Source organism: Mobula hypostoma, chromosome 2 (assembly GCF_963921235.1).
Source record: "Mobula hypostoma chromosome 2, sMobHyp1.1, whole genome shotgun sequence".
Taxonomy (NCBI): domain Eukaryota; kingdom Metazoa; phylum Chordata; class Chondrichthyes; order Myliobatiformes; family Myliobatidae; genus Mobula; species Mobula hypostoma.
The window spans coordinates 139444980-139466126 of NC_086098.1; the positions used below are offsets into that span (position 1 = coordinate 139444980).

General features: G+C 41.2%; 1 protein-coding gene across 1 annotated transcript in view; it reads left to right on the forward strand.

Annotated features, from left to right (window-relative positions):
• ak9 (adenylate kinase 9) overlaps positions 1 to 21147 on the forward strand; it is a 169936-nt gene that overhangs the window by 92099 nt on the left and 56690 nt on the right. Inside the window, exons 24-27 of the mRNA XM_063040773.1 lie at positions 46 to 315; positions 3830 to 3954; positions 6860 to 7079; positions 19613 to 19681. Of these exons, the coding sequence (XP_062896843.1) occupies positions 46 to 315; positions 3830 to 3954; positions 6860 to 7079; positions 19613 to 19681 (684 nt within the window). The remainder of the gene's footprint in view (positions 1 to 45; positions 316 to 3829; positions 3955 to 6859; positions 7080 to 19612; positions 19682 to 21147) is intronic.

Sequence of the window (21147 nt, forward strand, 5' to 3'; positions counted from 1 at the left end):
GTGTACTCACACACATTTAACCTGCTTTATTTTGCTTTTGAATAGGCACCTCCACTGAGACTATTCGTTTTTGGAGCCAGGGGATCTGGTAAAACGACCCACAGCAGATGGTTGGCAAATAAATTGGACATCTTTCACATTCAGTTCACTGAACTTCTCCAAGAACGTATTATGCGTAAAGCTAAAAGAAAAATTGGGCCTGAATATGATGATGAACCAACAGAGGATGAGCTAGTCGATTTAGCAGTCATTTCAGCCCTTGAAAGAGGGGAACAACCTGAAAAAATTGAGAACAGACCTGAAGAAAAGCAAATGGTAGAACTTAGATTATATAGATGAACATAACAATTTACATGTTCCCAATGTCAACTTAAAAACATATTCTAGAATTCTCTTGATGGCCTAGTAAATGGTGTAACCACATCTGACAAATTTAAGCTGAAATATTAATTCGACTACTTTTCTATTGATGTTACCTGATTTGCTGAGTAATTCTACCATTTTTTCTTTTCATTACTCACTATATTACAAAGATGTCCATTGAAAAGCATTGCAGAATCAATTTCTAGAATCTATGGAGTTAGCACACCTTTGGAGTTCAACATTTGGTTTTAGTACTGATTGTGAGGAGACCTACAATCCTCAGTGGTGATTTCCAACTCTTTCTGTTTCCATAAATCCTCCTTGATCTCTTCAATGTTCAGATTTTTTTTAGATTATGAGGACACTCAGTCCTCTTTTATTGTCATTTAGAAATGCATACATTAAGAAATGATACAATGTTCCTCCAGAGTGATATCACAAAAAAAAGGACAAACCAAAGACTAACACTGACAAGACCACATAATTATAACATATAGTTACAGTAGTGCAAAGCAATACCGTAATTTGATAAAGAGCAGACTATGGCCACGGTAAAAAAATTCTCAAAGTTCCGATCGCCTCCCGATAGTCCTGATAGCAGGTGGCAGAAGGGAGAAACTCTCCCTGCCAAAAACTTCCAGGCGCGGATAACTGCCGATGCATTAGAAGCACCCGACCATAGCCGACTCTGAGTCCATCCGAAAACTTTGAGCCTCTGACACCGAGCACCATCTCTGCTGAGAGCTTCGACCCCAGCCCCGCCGCCGAGCAACAAGCAAAGCTGAAGACTCGGGGCCTTCTCCTCCAGAGATTCTGTATCACACAGCAGCAGCAGCAGCGAAGAAGGCATTTCAGAAGTTTCTCTAGATGTTCCTCTGTGCTCTCACGTCTGTCTCCATCAAATCAGGATTGTGCACAGCACCCTACTTGACAGATTACAGATATCATTCACTGGAGTGGCCACTGCGCGCTGCATCATGCCGCCATCTTTCTAGCATTTTTCTATGTGAGATATTTATATAATATGCAGTTAGGTCGCAGATCAGCCATAGTATCATTGAAAATTGGAATGATTTTTAAGAGGAACTTTCTATCTCCTGCTGTTCATTTCATTATTTGTTAGGTTGCAGTTGGAAATTGTGTTCTTTGCTGGGCATCACATTTTAGGAAGGAGAGCAAAACCTGCAAGAGTATAATAATGATTTTCTGGGATGCTATTGGAGATGAGAGACCAGTAACATGGAGAAGTTGGGCAAGCTGGTGTCTTTTGTATGTATAGAGATGATATTGACACTATAATTGGAAACTCTGAGATATTGGAAACTCCTGTGGAAAAGGACAGATGTTGACAAAGGAACATGTGTATAACATGACGGACAAAAATATCATTAAATTGCAATGATCTGGAATGTTACTGGTTCGACCAGTGTTAGACTATTGTATTGATTTCTCAGTAATAGAATAATAGGAAAGATGAGAGTTTTAGATAGCTTGAGGAACTAAGTTTGTTGCAGTTGTAAATTTAGAGCATATTATGACGAGAATTACAAAAATCTTCATCAGAGTTTTGACTGCATAGATAGAGAATTCATTGGTCGGAGGATATAAATTTAAGATAAATGAAAAAAAAATCCAGAGGGAGAAAGGAGGAGAATTTTTTTTACCCACCGAGTCAATATGTGAAATGTTGATGGAAGCTCAAGAAGTCATAACTTCCAAAATAAAGATGGTTTCCATTTAAACACAAAGAGTTATGGTGCAATGGAACATGGGGAAAAGCTTAATCGGATAAATATTTGAGGCATGCAGATAAGGTTCAGTAATTGATTCCTAGGATGAAGGAATGAGGGTGGAAGCTAAGAGGATGTTTTCCCAAGTTGAGGTATATAAAATTAAGAGACATCATTTTAGAATAAATGGTTGCCAATGACAGACAGGATGTGGATGAATTTCTTCTCCGAGTCGCAATTCTTTGGAATTTTCTACTCCAGAGAGCTTTGGAGATGGAGTCATTGAATATATTCAAATTAAGTCGAGTTAAGTTTATTGTCATATGCGCAAGTGCAGTTAGGTGCATTACAATGCAAAACAAGCTTCCAGTGTCATTATGAGTGCATGGTCCAGACGACACAAAAAAAGATAAATTATACAAGACAGTGAAAAGAAAAAAAGACACAAATGGAGATATGTGGATAGTAGTGCAAGAGGTGGTCTGTAGTGTTAAGGTAGGGTTAGGGTTGGGCAGGTCAATTTATTGCCCTGATGTTTGTAGAAAAGTAGCTCTTCCTGAACCTGATGGTGTGGGATTTCTGGGTTAGTATCTCCTGCCTGACAGTAGCAGCAAGAAGAGGGAATGACTTGAATGGTGGTGATCTTTGATACTGGATGACACGTTTTTGAGGCAGTGCCTCCTCTGGATGTTGTCAGTGGTGATAAGGAGTGTGCCAATGATAGACTGTGTTCACTATACTCTGCTATTCTTACATTTCTATGTGTCGGATTTGCAATACCAGGCCATGATGCAACTAGTCAGAATACTTTCAACAGTGCATGAGTCGAAAATTGTTGGAACATTTGATGGCATGCCAAATCTCTTTAAGCTTCTAAGAAAATAGATTTGAAACAGAGGTTGACAAATACTTGAACATAAGTACAAGAAGGAGGATGTAGACCAGATGTTCCCAACCTTCTTTTTGCCATGGAGCCCTACCATTCATTGAGAGGTCCACAGACCCCAGGTTGGGAAGCCTTGCTGTAGTCAGTGCCAAAGTTCTGTTGAGACTAAAACTGCATCTGCCATAATCATGTTGGATGGTGCAAGTGACTATTGTCCAATGTCTGTTTATGTTTCTTATATTCTTGAGCATATCACTTTATTAATGCAACATACATCAAAGTTGCTGGTGAACGCAGCAGGCCAAGCAGCATCTATAGGAAGAGGCGCAGTCGACGTTTCAGGCCGAGACCCTTCGTCAGGACTAACTGAAGGAAGAGTGAGTAAGGGATTTGAAAGCTGGAGGGGGAGGGGGAGATGCAAAATGATAGGAGAAGACAAGAGGGGGAGGGATAGAGCCGAGAGCTGGACAGGTGATAGGCAAAAGGGGATACGAGAGGATCCTTTTGCCTATCACCTGTCCAGCTCTCGGCTCTATGCCTCCCCCTCCTGTCTTCTCCTATCATTTTGCATCTCCCCCTCCCCCTCCAGCTTTCAAATCCCTTACTCACTCTTCCTTCAGTTAGTCCTGACGAAGGGTCTCGGCCTGAAACGTCGACTGCGCCTCTTCCTATAGATGCTGCTTGGCCTGCTGCGTTCACCAGCAACTTTGATGTATGTTGCTTGAATTTCCAGCATCTGCAGAATTCCTGTTGTTCACTTTATTAATGAATTGTTTAGAGCTCTTTGCTTGGCTACTGAAAGCTTGTTCAAAATTGTGTTACTGATCACAATTTTTGTATTATTTTTCAGGATGAAGAAGTGGAATTCACTCCTGAAGAGGAGGCCATCAAATTATTTTTGATGGAAGATGAACCATTGCCACCAGATGTTCTTGATAATTTAATTCCAAAATGGTGGAATGAAGAGCCATTTAAGTGAGTTTAATTTACTTTGGATATTAAGAGTTTATACATTAATTCAAATTCTTTAGAACAAATTTTGCGAGTTTGGACACTATTGAATGAGCACTGCATTTTTTTTTACAAACAAAAATCTGCTAAGTAAGATGAAAGTCAGGTTAAGATAACATTTAGGGAAGGGAGGTGATTGTAAAGCTAAAAGGTGGGTCTCAGAACCTGTGGAAAATAAAAATGGAGCTTAATCAGTTCAGCCAGCAGTCATCTTGTGGGGAAGTGATATAACATCAGGTTGATAATTAACTAAGTGCTTGGTGAGGAATGTTGGGAAGGGTAGTGGGTGGTAATGTTGTTGGGATTGCCCAGGGGTTGGTAGTGATCTCAAAATGAGCTCACTTTGGGTTGAGAATCGGTTAAGTAGCCAGGGGTGGGGAGATCGATGAGAGGATGGTCTTAAACCATGGACCTCAGTGGAGCATTGAGGTGGGAGATCGGTGGATAGGGCTGAATTGGTACCAGGTTTGTGCCGGGTTTGAAAGGTTCAAAGGATAAATGCAAGAACATTAGTGAGCCCCACTATAATAACAACAATAATAATAATGTTATTTATGGAGCACTTTTCACACAAATGATGTAGTTCAAGGTGCTTTACAATAGGGTAAAGTACAAATATGAAAATAAAATAAAAAACAAAAACAAACATGAAAATAAAAGACAAAAAGATCTTATTTAAAAGCAAGGTTAAATAAGTGGGTTTGAGCTGGCACTTAAAAGTGTCAGCTGAGTCTGCATCCCTTATAGTTGTAGGTATTGAATTCGAGTTTAGGAGCATAGTTTAAAAAAGCTGACCTGTCATTTATCTTTTGAAGGAGATTGTTTAAATTTAATGAACTATGAAAGCTATTCTGGGAGTCCTCCAAGATAGTAATTTCCAGGAAAATGTGGTTTAATTTGCTCCAAAAGGAGAACAATATAATTTGATGAGTGTCTTGCACAGAAGTAGAAAAGTACTAGATTGCACTTCTGCATTTCATTCCTTGGTAAATGCATTTTCAGTTTCTAGCTGTTAAATAAACAGCACTACTCAGCCTAATCTTTAGATATAAACTGCATTAACTGTGTAATATTCTGTAAACTGACAGGCAAATTTAAATGTATGTACAAAGGAAAAATTAAGGAAAACTTGAGCCCAATTTGAAAAATATGGAAATGTGTTCTCTTCTTTGACCCTTCTCTGCTTAGATAATGCATAGTTTTTTTTTGTCTCTAACATGAAATTGCCACCATTGTGAGATTACGGGTTTTGTTTTTGAACAATGTGGGAATGCCATAGTCCTTTTATGATGGATCTTATTCCAGGAAGTTGATGTCAAAAGTGAGTGTTACTTTAGTCACCATTATGCCTCCATATAGTCATCAAGTACCTTGCAATGTAAGGGGAAACAAATGGAGGAGAAACATGAGGATATCAAATATTCTCAATCCTGTAACAGATGAAAATGAAAAATATTGGATGATTTTTATTTTGCAGTTTAAATGTTTATACTTGCATTCGCAAAGGACTCTTGAAAATATTTTAAAATCTTCAATGATTTATTAATTGTGATTTCCCTGTCTGTCATCTTTGTAACATTGGTGATAACTGTATATACAGAAATAGAGTTTGTCAGACAATTATACATATCTATACTGAAAGGCTCGTGGAATACTAATTTGTTTAATTTTATCTGTGACTAATTACTTATTCTTAGTTCGTAGTTCCCTTGTACATTTTTACAAGGTATGAGCTGTATGGGTTTCCACAGATTAACATTTCAAATCCCACTTAGTTAGGGTATTGAATTCGATAAATCGGCTAGTTTGTGTGATAGCTTTTTAAAAAATCACTAATTTGCCAGGTTACCACTGTTTCAGTAATGTTCTTCAAGGAAGGGAGAGCCTTTCAATGTTTGACATAAGCTCCATATGACTTTACTCCCACACTACATGTTTAACTCCTAATATGACAACCAGTAATATAAAAAAATGCTGTGAAGTTCAGTAACAGGGAGATTGATAGGCCATGTTACAATGACTCTAGGGTCAAATCAATTTTGGTAGATAACTTATAAAGTCTGGACATTTACCAAAATCAATAATACCGTCCTTGGAATAATCAAACCTCATGAAATATGGCTTTAAAACTAAGGAGGTTTTCTGTACATCAAATGATTTCATCTGTCCCACAGATGGAAATACTTCTGCATGTTATGTAGAACACTTGAGGCAAAAAAAGACACAATTGTTTATTCAGTTATAAGGAACATAATTTGTCCAGCATGAATTGTATCTTTATTTATGAGGTTATTTTATTTAATTGTTCACAAACTTCACGTAATACAGATCTCATTCACAACGCCCAAGGTTGGTGATTTGTAGGCTGTATTTGAGGGCAGATTGCATTGGAGAGTCTGAAATTATGTATAGAGCAAACTGGATAAGGGAGACAGATTTAAGCCCTAAAGAATATACGGACAAGTTAATTTTTACATGGCTGCCATATCCTGATACCACTTTTTTTTAGATGTCACATTTATTTAATTAATTGAATTTAAAATCTTCAGATGCTTTGGTTGGATTTGAACCCATTAGTTCTGGTTTATGGATTACTATTACAATGTCAGATCCACTCTGTGACTGTGAACCCTGAAGATCAAGACATTATTCCTGAAATTATACTAGTGTTTTGGTGCAGTATGCATGCAAAATCATTCTCCATCATTACAAAGTTGTGCAGTATATCTGGAGCATTAGCAGTTAACAGGTAAATAATTAATAAAGAATTTAATGTCGTAAATAAAATTACAATGTTATGAAAACTTATTCCAGAGAATGCACATACGACAGTAGATCTAATGGTTATAGATGAGCATTATATTTTCAGATCCAAAGGGTTTGTGCTCGATGGTTTCCCAAGCACAGCAGATGATGTTGAATACCTTGGAAATAATAGCTTGTTCCCAGACACAGCCATCCTAATGAAAGTTGAAGACAGTAAAGTGCTGGATCGGCTGCTTCCTCCAAAACTGGCAAAATGGAGAGAAAAACATAACCAAAAACTGGAACGTAAGAATAAAATAAAAGAACTGAAGAAAAAAATAAAAGTAAGCATTGTTACCATCAAGAAACTTTTGCTTGCCAGTGAAATCTAATATAGTAAATTACCTTGTTATTCATTAATTCTTGTAAATCAAATAATATGAAACGTCACAGGATCAGTTTCATTTGTAGGAGTAAATTGTATGAAGTGCCTTGTTATATATCTTAATGACTCAAAGCCTACAGTTCTTTAGTGATGGATCAAACTATCTTCAGGTGGAGGTTCATTAAAATGATTAAACCTATATTTACATAACAATATAAATTGAGGATTATTAGGCAGCCTTTGCTGATGTAGAATCCATTACGTCACAGCCCAGGGATATAAAATCATTGTAGTCATGTTAGTGGGTGATTAGTATCCTGAGGAAAGGACTAGTAATCCAGGGAATGGAGTTCAAATCTCATGAGTGGTTAAGGAATTTAAATTGAAATAGTCATAATGAGTCATGAAGTATGCAGCATGAAAATGGTCCCTCTAGTGCTTCATGTTGACTTGTATCCATTTGCAGCTTTCCTAGAGAAGTAACTATCCAAATGTCTTTTAAATATTCTAATGGTATCTGCCTCCAGTGCTTCCCCTAGCAGCTCATTGCATCTAAGCACCATCGTTGTGTCAAATACTTGCCCCTCAGGTTCCCTTTAAATTCTTCCCTTCTCACCTTAAACCTATGTCCTCTTGTTTAGGCATCCGGATCCTAGGAAAAATACTCTGGTAGTTTACCCTATCTATTTTATAAAAATTCTGGGGTACAGTTCCAGTGACATCCAACTTTTATACTCAGTGCCCTGGCCTATAAAGGCGAGCATGCCAAATGCTTTCCTCGATCTTCTATGCACCGGTGTTGCCTTTTTCGGAGGGCTATGTATTTGTACCGCAAGAACTCTCTGTACATCAATACTACTAAGTTTTCTCTCGATTAGCTTAGATTATGAGGACACGTAGTCCTCTTTTATTGTCATTTAGTAATGCATACATAAAGAAATCATACAATGTTCCTCCAGTATATCACAGAAACACAAGACAAACCAAGACTTAAAAAAAACTGACAAAAACCACATAATTATAACATATAGTTACAACAGTGCAAAGCAATACCGTAATTTGATGAAGAACGGACCATGGGTACGGTTAAAAAAAAGTCTCAAAGTCTCTCGAAAGTCCCATCATCTCACGCAGACGGTAGAAGGAAGAAAAACTCTCCCTGCCATGAACCTCCAGCGCCGCAAACTTGCCGATGCAGCACCCTGGAAGCACTCTTGAGTTCGTCCGAAAACTTCGAGCCTCCAACCAGCCCTCCGACACCGAGCACTGAGCACCATCTCTGCTGAGCGTTTCGACCCCGGCCCCAGCAACAGGCAATAGGCAAAGCCGAGGATTTGGGGCCTTCCCCTCCGGAGATTCTTGATCGCACAGTAGCAGCGGCAGCGAAGCAGGCATTTCAGAAGTTTCTCCAGATGTTCCTCCGTGCTTCTCACGTCTGTCTCCATCAAATCAGGATTGTGCACGGTACCTGCATGGATCCTGTATTTGACATCCTAAAATGCATTAGTCACACTTGTCCACTTAAATTCTATTCACCACCACTTTCCTTTGTATTCTTTCACAACCTTCTTTGCTATCTACTACTCCACCAATGTTTGTGCTGTCAGTAAACTTGCTAATCAGTGCACCTAAAATCTCATCATGTCATTTATACAGTATATGAAAAAAGGAAAGGTCCCACCGCTGATCCCTGTACTATACCACTGGTAACAAGCTTCCAGTTGGAAAAGCATCCCTTGACCACTATTCCCTGGCTCCTATTATCCAGCCAACTTTGGATTTAGTTTGCAAATACCTAAATAATTTTGAAATAAAAGTAGCTGCCAAATTATCTTAAGAACTTATATTGTTTCACTTCTGCCTTTTGGGGAAGGAAATCTGTCATTTTTCTGTCTGCTCCATCCATCTGGTATCAGACCCACCACAATGTGATTAACTGGGTCATTTCAGAGGCAGCTTGGCATAGGCAATAGATCCTAATATTCCTTGAAGCACATAAAAAACACTCAGTAATGGGTGTCACGGTAGCACAGTGGTTTGCAGCATGCTATTACAGCACAGGGCATTCCAGAGTTCATTGGTCAATTCCAGCACTGTTGAGTCTCTGCACTTACTCCCTGTGGAATATGTGAGTTTTCTTCAGGTCCTTTGGTTTCCTCCCATAGTCCGAAGATATACCAAGTAGGTTAATTGGACATTGTAAATTGTCCTATGATCTGGTTTGTAGGGGAACCTGGAGTGACACGGCTCAAAAGGGCCGGAAGGGCCCACTCCACACTGCATCTTTAAATAAATAAATAAAAGATTTTCTGCTTCTGAAATTCACGGCTGTGAAGAAGGCTTATAATTAATGTCACATTGTGGTCAACCCTTATTATAGTTATTGCTGTAGAATTGATTGTGTGATATATGATTATGTGACATTCAGGAAGTTATTTTGGTTACCTCTCCCAAAGATGAATATATTTTGTCCTGGAAATAGACCAATCACAACTAGTTGAAGACCACCAGACTAGTAGAGTAGCTGAAGAAGGAAAAAACAAATGTTGCTGCAGGATTTGCAATGGGAAAATTAAAGACAAGAGGAACTTTATTAAAGTCAAAGTTGAATTGATTATTATATGCGCATGTATACAATGAAAATCTTACATGCAGCAGCATCACAGGGACAGCTTCATATAAGCAGTATCCACAAGAAAACCATAAAGAAGCATGAACAATACACAATTTTTTAAAGAAAAAACAAGTAGAACAAAAATTCCATTTTAGTGCAACGTGATCAAAGTGGTCATTGTGTTGGTAAAATGTAGTGTTCAGGGTTACTGACTGTAATTGGACCAATAATTATCATGAATGGAGCATTAACTATTACATAGCAGATAGCGAGTTGGAATCAATAGGTCTTTTTCAGACAGGAATAGTATATCCAATGGAGTCTTACTGGGATAAAGGTAACTACTGAGGCATGAGAGAGCAGCTGGCCAAAGTTAATTGGAAGAAGACCCGAGCAGGGATGAAGGTGGAGCGGCAATGGCAAGAGTTTCTAGGAATAATTTGGAAGACTCAGGATCATTTCATCGCAAAGAAGGAGAAGCATTCTAAAAGGACAATGAGGTGACTGTGGCTGACAAGGGAAGTTAAAAACAACAAAAACAAGAGAGAGGGTGTAAAAGTTTGCAAAGATATGGGAAGCTAGAGGATTGGGGAGCTTTCAAAAACCAAAAAGAAGGTGACTTAAAAAAAAGGAAGAAAGGATGAAATACAAAAGTAAGTTTGCTAATAATATAAAAGAGGATGCCAAAAGTTTTTTTCCTATAGAAGAGAGGCAAGAATGGACATTGGACCACTGGAAAATGATGCTGGAGCAGTAGTAATGGAGAAGAAAGAATCAGAATCAGATCTATTATCACTGATGTATAATGTGAAATTTGTTGTTTTGTGGCAGAGGTACAGTGTGAGATGTAGAAGTTACTGTGTTACATCAAATAAATAGTGCAAAGCGGGAATAATGAAGTAATGTTCGTGAGTTCATGGACTGGTCAGATATCTGATAGGACAGGGGGAGTATGTACTTCTAAAATATTGAGTGAGAGTCTCCAGGCTCCTGTACCTCCTCCCTGATGGTAGTGATGAGAAGAGTACATGCTCTGGATGACAGGGATTCTTAACTATGGATGGTACCTCCTTGAGCCACCACCTCTTGAAGATGTCCTCGATGGTGGGAGGGTGTTGTGCCTGTGATTGAGCTGACTGAGACTATAACCCTCCACAGCCTCTTACAATACAGAGCATTAGAGGTTCCATATCAGGCTGTGAGGCAACCAATCAGAATGTTCTCTACTGTGCTTCTGTAGAAATCTACAAGAGTATTTGGTGACATAACAAATCTGATCAAACTCCTAATGAAGTAGAGCCACTGGTGTGTCCTGTTTATGATTGCATCTATGTTTTAGGTCCAGGATAGATCTTCTGAGATGTTGATGCCCAAGAACTTGAAAATGCTTACTCTTTCCACTGCTGCCCCTTCAATGAGGACAGTATGTATTCTTCTCACTTCCCCTTCCTGAAGTCCACAATCAGTTAACTTGGAGGTGACGTTGCGTGAGAGGTTGTTGTTGCGACACCGCTCAACCTGCCGATCAATCTCACTCCTGTACACCACCTCGTTGCCATGTGAAATTTTGCCAACAGTAGTGTCAGCAGCAGGTTTATAGATGGCACTTGAGTAGTGTCTAGCCACATATTCAGAGCAATGGACTAAGCACACATCCTTGAAGTGTGCCTGTTTTGATGGTCAGTGAGGAGGAGGTGTTATTACTATCCTACAATGACTGTGGGTTCCCAAAGTGAAAAAGGAGGATCCTGTTGCAGGGGGAGGTACAGATGCCCAGATTTTGAAGCTTGCTGATTAGTAATGAATGGATGATATGTCATAAGGGGGCGTTGAAGGTGGACTGAAATGCAAGACACAGACACTGAAGTACTGGGAACAGGACCGCACGAGTTAGGGACGGGACTGGACACAGACTAGGAGCTGGGACAGGAACACAAACCTAGGCTAGGACTTTGGCTAGGAAAGCAGGACCAGGACAAGGAACTGGGAACTAGGAGCCTGGGTTTGGACTCCGAGCCGGAGACTGGACGAAGACCCAGAACCTGGGTCTTGACTGGGGCTTGGATCCCAGAACTAGGCTCGGACGTGACGTGGCTACAGGACTGGATGAGGCTTGGATCCTTCGAGGCTTTCCTGGGTAGGACAAGGTACTCCTCCTTGGAATGCAGGGAGGGACCCTTTCTAGGACGCAGGGCCAGGCCCCTTCCTTGGATGCCGGGCCAGGATGCTTATTAGGATGGGGGACCGGGATGACTGCCAAGGTAAACCGCTGAGGAAACTGTCAGGGATTCAGATGGAGAGGGGAAGGGAATACACCAGCCTCAGACAAAGACAGCCTGACTTACCCAACGGAGGCAAGGACAGGAAGGGAGCTCAATACATAGAATACATAGAATAGTATAGCACATTACAGGCCCTTCGGCCCACAATGTTGTGCTGACCCTCAAACCCTGCCTCCCATATAACCCCCCACCTTAAATTCCTCCATATACCTTGTCTTAAACTTCACTAGTGTATTTGCCTCCACCGCTGACTCAGGCAGTGCATTCCACGCACCAGCCACTGAGTAAAAAACCTTCCCCTAATATCCCCCTTGAACTTCGCAGCCCTTACCTTAAAGCAATGTCCTCTTTTATTGAGCAGTGGTGCCCTGGAGAAGAGGTGCTGGCTATCCACTCTATCTATTCCTCTTATTATCTTGTACACCTCTATCATGTCTCCTCTCATCCTCCTTCTCTCCAAAGAGTAAAGCCCTAGCTCCCTTAATCTCTGATCATAATCCATACTCTCTAAACCAGGCAGCATCTTGGTAAATCTCCTCAGTACCTTTCCAATGCTTCCACATCCTTCCTATAGTGAGGCAGCCAGAACTGGACACAGTACTCCAAGTGTGGCCTAACCAGAGTTTTATAGAGCTGCATCATTACATCACGACTCTTAAACTCTATCCCTCGACTTATAACACCCCATAAGCTTTCTTAACTACCCTATCCACCTATGAGGCAACTTTCAGGGATCTGTGAACATGTACCCCCAGATCCCTCTGCTCCTCTACACTACCAAATATCCTGCCATTTACTTTGTACTCTGCCTTGGAGTTTGTCCTTCCAAAGTGTACCACCTCACACCTCTCCAGGTTGAAATCCATCTGCCACTTCTCAGCCCACTTCTGCATCCTATCAATGTCTCTCTGAAATCTTCAACAGTCCTCTACACTATCTACAACACCACCAACCTTTGTGTCATCTGCAAACTTGCCAACCCACCCTTCTACCCCCACATCTAGGTCATTAATAAAAATCACAAAAAGTAGGGGTCCCAGAACAGATCCTTGTGGGACACCACTAGTCACAACCCTCCAATCTAAATGTACTCCCTCCACCACGACCCTCTGCCTTCTGCAGGCAAGCCAATTCTGAATCTACCTGGTCAAACTTCCCGGGATCCCATGCCTTCTGACTTTCTGAATAAGACCTACAATGTGGAACCTTGTCAAATGCCTTACTAAAATCTATGTAGATCACATCCACTGTACTACCCTCATCTATATGCCTGGTCACCTCCTCAAAGAACTCTTATCAGGCTTGTTGGACACAATCTGCCCTTCACAAAGCTATGCTGACTGTCCCTGATCAGACCATGATTCTCTAAATGCCCATAGATCCCATCTCTAAGAATCTTTTCCAACAGCTTTCCCACCACAGACGCAAGGCTCACTGGTCTATAATTACCCGGACTATCCCTACTACCTTTTTTGAACAAGGGGACAACATTCACCTCCCTCCAATCCTCTGGTACCATTCCCATGGACAACGAAGACATAAAGATCCTAGCCAGAGGCTCAGCAATCTCTTCCCTCGCCTCATGGAGCAGCCTGGAAATATTCTGTCAGGCCCCAGGGACTTACCCATCCTAATGTATTTTAACAACTCCAACACCACCTCTCCCTTAATATCAACATGCTCCAGGACATCAACCTCACTCATATTGTCCTCACCGTCATGAAGTTCCCTCTCATTGGTGAATACCGAAGAGAAGTATTCATTGAGGACCTCGCTCACTTCCACAGCCTCCAGGCACATCTTCCCACCTTTATCTCTAATCAGTCCTACCTTCACTCCTGTCATCCTTTTGTTCTTCACATAATTGAAGAATGCCTTGGGGTTTTCTTTTACCCTACTTGCCAAGGCCTTCTCATGCCCCCTTCTTGCTCTTCTCAGCCCCTTCTTAAGCTCCTTCCTTGCTTCCCTATATTCCTTAATAGACCCATCTGATCCTTGCTTCCTAAACCTCATGTATGCTGCCTTCTTCTACCTGACTAGATTTTCCACTTCACTTGTCACCGGGGTGGCTCTGAGTCTCAGAGCGGCCGGCAACCTTGGCTGGCTACAGAAACAGCCAAATCCATACCCCGATGACTGCTCCAACTAGAGACAACAAGGCTCCATGAAGCAGTGGTCCTCCAACCAGGCCTAGAGATCATGAAGGGCTGCTCTAGCCTTGCTCCAGCAGGTTGCTCCAAGGAGATACTGACAAGATGAACCAGCAACCACACTCTATCCCAGGGCCACTTATATTCCCAGCCCCAAGACGAGCATCAGGTGCCTATGATTAAGCCCAAATGAAACAAGGGACAGCCGGAATACCTGGAGTCCGGAGACCGCGGAACGGACCGTGAACTGGAATGCAGACTTCACGGACTGGACCATGACATGATAGTGTTGATTGCTAAGTGGTAATCGATAAAACTGTAGCCTGACATATGTTTTGCTGTGTCTAGGTACTTCAAAGCTGAGTGGAGAGCCAATGAGATTGTCTGTTGTTGACTTGTTGTGGCATTAAGCCAATTGCAGTGGGTCTAGGTCTTTGCTCAGGCAGTAGTTTAATTCTGGCCATGACTGGCCTCTCAAGACACCTCATCACAGTAGATATGAGTGCTACTGGACAATAGTCCTTAAGGCAACTTACTCTGCTCTTCTTATGCACCAATGTGATTGATGTCATTTTGAAGCAGGTGGGAACCTCTAATTGCAGCAATGAGAGACTGAAGATATGCTTGAACATTCCAGCCAGTTGGTCAGCGCTGATTTTCAGTAGCCTGCCAGGGTACACCATCAAGCTTGACAGCCTTGTGAGATTTTACCCTCTTGAAGGATGTTCTGATGTTGGCCACTGAGACAGAGATCCCAAGATCACCCAGATGCTAAGGGGATTCGCATGGGATTACTGTTATTCTCCCTTTTAAAACATGCATAAATGCATTGAGTGAAGGAGTGAACCATCACTACCATTTATGCTGTTAAGTTTTGCCTTATAGGAAACAGCATGCAAACCCAACCACAGCTGTCATGCATCTAACTGTGTCTCTAACTTCAAATGGAATTACCTTTTTGTTCCCACAATGATATTCCATAGGCCATACTTGGAGTCCTTGTAGGATTGTTCCTTGAAGCAGCTATATTTCATCAGGAGTTTGAGGAGACTTGGTTTGTCAACTAAAACACTCAAAAACTTCTACAAATGTACTGTGGAGAGCATTCTGATAGGCTGCATCACTGAATGGTATTGGGAGGAATTACTGCACAAGATTGAAATAAGTTGCAGAAACTTGTAAAATTAGTCAGCCCTATCATGGGTATTAGCCTCCGTAGATTCCAAGACATCATCAAGGAGCAGTGCCTTAGGAAGGCAGTGTTCATCATTAAGAATCCCCAGCACCCAGGACATGTCCTCTTCTCATTGTTACGGTCAGCAGGAACATACAGAAGCCTGAAGGCACATACTCAGTGATTCAGGAACAGCTTGTTCCCCTCTGTCATCTGTTTTCTAAATGGGTTTTGAATCCACAACACTACCTCACTACTTTTTATTTCTGCTGCTTTGCACTGCTTAACTTAACTATTTAATAGACATATATATATATATATATATATATCCATAATGTAACTCAGTTTATTTCTCTATATTTATTATGTATTTTACTGTACTGCTATCATAAAGTTAACAAACTTCATGTCATATGCCAGTGATATTAACCCTGATTCTGATTCTGATTATAAATTGTGGTTTTTACTGACACAAAGCTAGCCCTCAGCAGTCTGTGAATCTCCCAGTTTGTCCAGAGTGTCTGGTTTGAGCAAACCCTGTATACTGTAGAAAGCATACACTCATCCACACAGGTCTTGATGAAGTTGGTGATGGCCATTGCATATTCATACAGATCCGAAGATAAACTGAATATGGTCCAGTCCACCAATTCTAGGCAATCTTGTAAGTGCTCCTGCACCTCCCTTGGCCATGCATTCACCATTGGTAGTGTACTCTTCAGTCTCTGCCTATATGTCGAGGGTAGAAATACCGCCAGGATCTCGCACTTGCCAAAGTGTGGGTGTAGGATGGCATGGTAAGCATTCTTGACAGTGGTGTAACAGTGATCCAGTGTGCTGGCCCTTATGGTTCTGCGGGTAACATGTTGGTCATAATTTGTTAGAGATTTCTTCAACTAACCTGGCTGAAGTCCCCCATGATGATTGGGAAAGCATCAGAATGTGCTACTTCATGACTGCCTATTATGGTGCTCAGCTCCTCCAGATTAGATACATTTAAAGTGTAGGCTGATTGGTTCTTGATTAATAGGGTGCTAAATGTTACAGGGAGAAGGCAGAAGAATGGAGTTAAGAGGGAATAATAAATCGACCATAATCAAAAGGTGCAGCAGACTCAATGGGCTGAATGGCCTAATTGTGCGATATGCCTTATGTTCTTATGATCAACTCTTGGCTATCAATTATTTACAGTTTGAGTAATTACTTAGAGAAAGAACAGAGTGCAAGGTATCCGAGTTGGCTGATGATATGAAAATAGATTGGAGGCCTTGTTGTGATGAGGATATCAGGATTCTGCAATTGTTTGAATGGGTGAAAACTTAGCAAATGAAATTTAATGTTGTAAAGTGTTTGGTAGGATGAATCAAAAGGCAGGTTATTATCTAAATGAAGGCAGACTGCAGATGAGCACAGTACATAAGGATCTAGATGTTCTTGTCCATGAAATGCAAGAAGTTAGTGAACAAATGCAACGAGTAGTTAGTTAGGCAAATGGCATATTGGTCTTTATTATTTTAGATCAGAAAGCTGAAGTATTGTTACAGTTGTACAAGATACTGGTGAGGCCAATCCTGGAGTACTCTGCACAGTTTTGGTTACATCATTTTAGAAAAGATAAACTGGTACTGGAGCCAATCCAGAAGAGATTCACTAGGTTATTCCTGGGATGAGAGGATCGTCCTATCAGAGAAGCTAAAGAATTTCTTGTTGGAATTTAGAAGAATATGGCCTTTTTGAAACATGGAAGATCCTTAGGGATCATCTCAGGATAGATGTCGAGTTATTTCTGGGACATAATTAAGAAATTAGGAATAGTCGTTTAGAATTGAGGAGCAGTTGATGGTGAACCTCTAGTCCTCTACCTAGAAGTAGAATTCAGCAATTTTAAAAGGAACCCTGTTGAGTATAAAGTGAGTGTAGGATACAGAGTCCCACTCTTTTCAAAGGGAGCGCTGGAATCAGAGTCATCATGAAATGCTTCGAGATGTTGGATGTAGCACATATTAACTCCAGCCTGCCAGACAAACTCAACCCACTGAAATTCACCTACTGCCAAAATAGATCTATGGCTGACATCATCACCTTTGCCTAATACTCATCGCTGGAACATCTAGACATTAAAGACAGCTTTGTTAGGTTTATAGGTGCTGGGGTGGAGATACATCTCTACCAAAGGAGGTGTAAGACGCTCCTTCCCTCCATAGCCTGCAAGGTGTAGCATCTGCTTAGTCCCCGGATCAGGGCCACATGAAGCCATGGGAGTAGGTGTTTGGTGGTTGCATGAGCAACAGGTGCATATCACAAGTCCTGGTTATGTGACCTCTGACACCAGGCAGACAATCTCTGAAGAAAATTGATAATGGCTGGTGTCACCGGTCTTGTAACGGCACTGGCCAGAAGAAGGCAATGGCAAACCACTTCTGTAGAAAAATTTGCCAAGAACTATCATAGTCAAAGACCACAATCACCCACATCATACAACATGTCACATGATGATGATGATGATGATGATGATGTTAGACTATTGTTTATTAACTACAGCTTCACCTTCAATACCATAATTCCAAGCAACTTCCTCTCCAAGCTCCTAAACCTGGCACTTAACACCCCCATTTGCAATGGGATCCTTGACTTTCTGACCAATAGCAGCACCACTGCCATGATTATTCTCAACACTGGAGGAACTCAGCAGGCCAGGCAGAATCTATAGAAAAAAAGTACATTTGACGTTTCAGGCTGAAACCCTTCAGCAGGACTGGAGAGAAAAAGATGAGGAGTAGAGTTAAAAGGTGGAGGAGGGGAGGGAGAAACTTAAGGTGGGGGAAGTAAAGAACTAGGAAGTTGGTTGGTGAAAGAGATATAGAGCTGGAGAAGGGAGAAATCTAACAGAAGAAAGAAAAGGAGAGAGGAGTGCCAGGGAGAGGCAATGGGCAGACAAGGAGATATGGTGAGAGAGGGAAAAATGGATGGAGAATAGTGAAGGAGGGGTCATTACCAGAAGTTTGAGAAATCAATATTCATGCTATCAGGTTGGAGGCTATGCAGATGGAATAAAAGGTGTTGATCCTCCAGCCTCAGTGTGACAGTAGAGGAGGCCATGGATAGAAGTATTGAAATGGATGTGGAAGTGGTATTAAAATGGGTGGCAACTGGGAGATCCCACTTTTTCTGGCAGGTGGAGCATAAGCACTTGGCGAAGCGGTCTCCCAATCTACGCCGGATCTCACTGATATACAGGAGGCCTCACCGGGAGCACTGGACACAGTATGTGATGCCAACAGACTCAGGTGAAGCATCACCTCACCTGAAAGGACTGTTTGGGGCCATGAATGGTAGTGAGGGAGGAGGTACAGGAGCAGGTGTAGCACTTGTTCCACTTGCAAAGATAAGTGCCAGGAGGGAGATCAGTGGGGATGGACAAATGGACAAGGGAGTCGCCTAGGGAGCAGTCCCTGCGGAAAGCAGAAAGTGGGGGGGGGGGTAGGGAAAGATGTGTTTGGTGGTGGGATCCTGTTGGAGATGGCGGAAGTTTCAGAAAATTATGTGCTGGATGGGGATGCTGGTTGGGTGGTAAGTGAGGACAAGAGGAACCCTATCCCTGGTAGGGTGGGAGGATGGGGTGAGAGCAGACGTGTATGAAATGGAAGAGAGGCAGTTGAGGGCAGTGTTGATGGTGGAGGAAGGAAAGCCCCTTTCTTTGAAGAAGGAGGACATCTCCGTTCTGGAATGAAAAGCCTCATCCTGAGAGCAGATGCGATGGAGACAGAGGAATTGAGAGAAGGTTATAAAAGGAATGCTGAATATAGAGCTCCAATTTGTTTAAAGGGAATATGAGTTACAAACCCTTAGTCAGTTTCAAAGAGAAACTGGAAACACAACCTGGTGAGATTAAAATGAGTAGAAGAAGCAGGTCTCTGGTGATTTTAAAGGTAGCTGGGAAACAGGCCCCAGTGAGTTTACAGGGAGTACTATAAACAGAGCCCTAAAGGGAACTCTGGAAACCAAACTGCAAAGCTCATTGCTGAGCCTCAGGGTTTTTGAACAATAGTATAATGGATTGTTAGAATTTTACAATATCAGCTTTTTTTTCTTGAATACGTGGTTTAAAGGGTGTAGTCTTTGCAAGTGGTTAATTTCTAGTCACCTATATGTTTCTCCACTTTTAACAGAAATTAAAGGTGATATTCTGAGCAGAAACACATATAAAATATAATTTTCTCTGTTTCTAGATCTTTGTAGTTACAAGCATCTCTTTACTGCCTTGCATTTTAGGATGAACAAATTGCTAAAAGAAGGGAGGAACTTTTGGCAGAGCGAGCGGAAAGAAAGAAAGAGAAACAGGTAAAACTGAGTTGTGATAAGAACAAGCAAATGTCAGAAGAAAGCTTCATTATTACAAAACTAATGATTGCTAATATTCGAAGAAGTGGGACTAACTGTATTTCTCTGACAGAGACCCAGTATGTATTTTCTAAGGATTAAGACTCATAAGACATAGAAGCAGAATTAGGCCACTTAGCCCATCGAGTCTGCTTTGCTATTCAATCAAGACTGATTTATTTTCACTCTCGCCTTATAATCTTAAGGTCCATACTGATCAAAAACCTATCAGCCTCTACTTTAAATATACCCACTGATTTGGCCTCCACAGCCAACTGTGCCAATGAATTCCACAGATTCACTACTCTCTGGCTGAAGAAATTCCTCCTCATCTCTGTTCCAAATGGACATCCTTATATTCTGAGGCTGTACCCTCTTGTCGTAGACTTCCCTACCATTGAAACATCCTCTCCACGTCCACTCTGTCTAGGCCTTTCAACATTCGATAGGTTTCAATGAGATCCGCCTTCTTTCTTCTAGATTCCAGTATGTAAAGGCCCAGAACCTCCTCTGAACCTCCTCCAATGTCAGCACATCCTTTCTTAAATAAGGGGTCCAAAATTGCTCATAATATTCCAAGTGAGGCAATGCCACTGCCTTATAAAGCCTCATATTACATTTTGTCCTCGTGAAATGAATGCTAACATTAGAATTGCCTTCTTCACCACCAATTCAAGCTGCAAATTAAACTTAAGGGAATTCTGCACAAGGACTCCTAAGTCCCTTTGCACCTCGGATTTTTGAATATTTTTCCATGTTTAGAAAACAGTCTATGCTTTTATTCCTTCTACCAAAGTGCATGACCATACCTTCCCTACACTTTATTCCATCTGCCACTTCTTTGCCCATTCTCCTTATCTGTCTAAGCCCTTCTGCAAACCCCTTGCTTCCTCAATACTACCTGCCCCTCAACTATCCTCATCTCATCCACAAACTTAATCACAAAGCCATCAATTTCATCGTCAAAATCATTGACATACAATTTAAGAAGAAGCGGCCCCAACAGCAACCCTTCGGGAACAGCACTAACCACTGGCAGCCAACCAGAAAAAGCCCCCTTTGTTCCCATTCTTGCTTCCTGCTGGTCAGCCAATCTTCAATCTATGCTAGTATCTTTAATGTAAGAGCATGTTTTTTTAAATCTTATTAAGCAGCCTCATGTGCAGCAACTTGTCAAAGGCCTTCTGAAAATCCAAAAATTAACATCTACTCACTCTCCTTTGTCTATCCTACCAGGTACTTCCTCTATGAATTCAAACAGATGTATCAGGCAAAATTTCCCCTCGTGGAAATTAATTAAAAAATCAATTTATGGATAGATTTACTTTACAGTGTATTGTTATGACCTGGATGAAAAAGTAGAGGGATGGGTTTAGTAAATTTGCTGATGATACAAAGGTGTTGTGGATAGTGTGGAGGACTGTCAG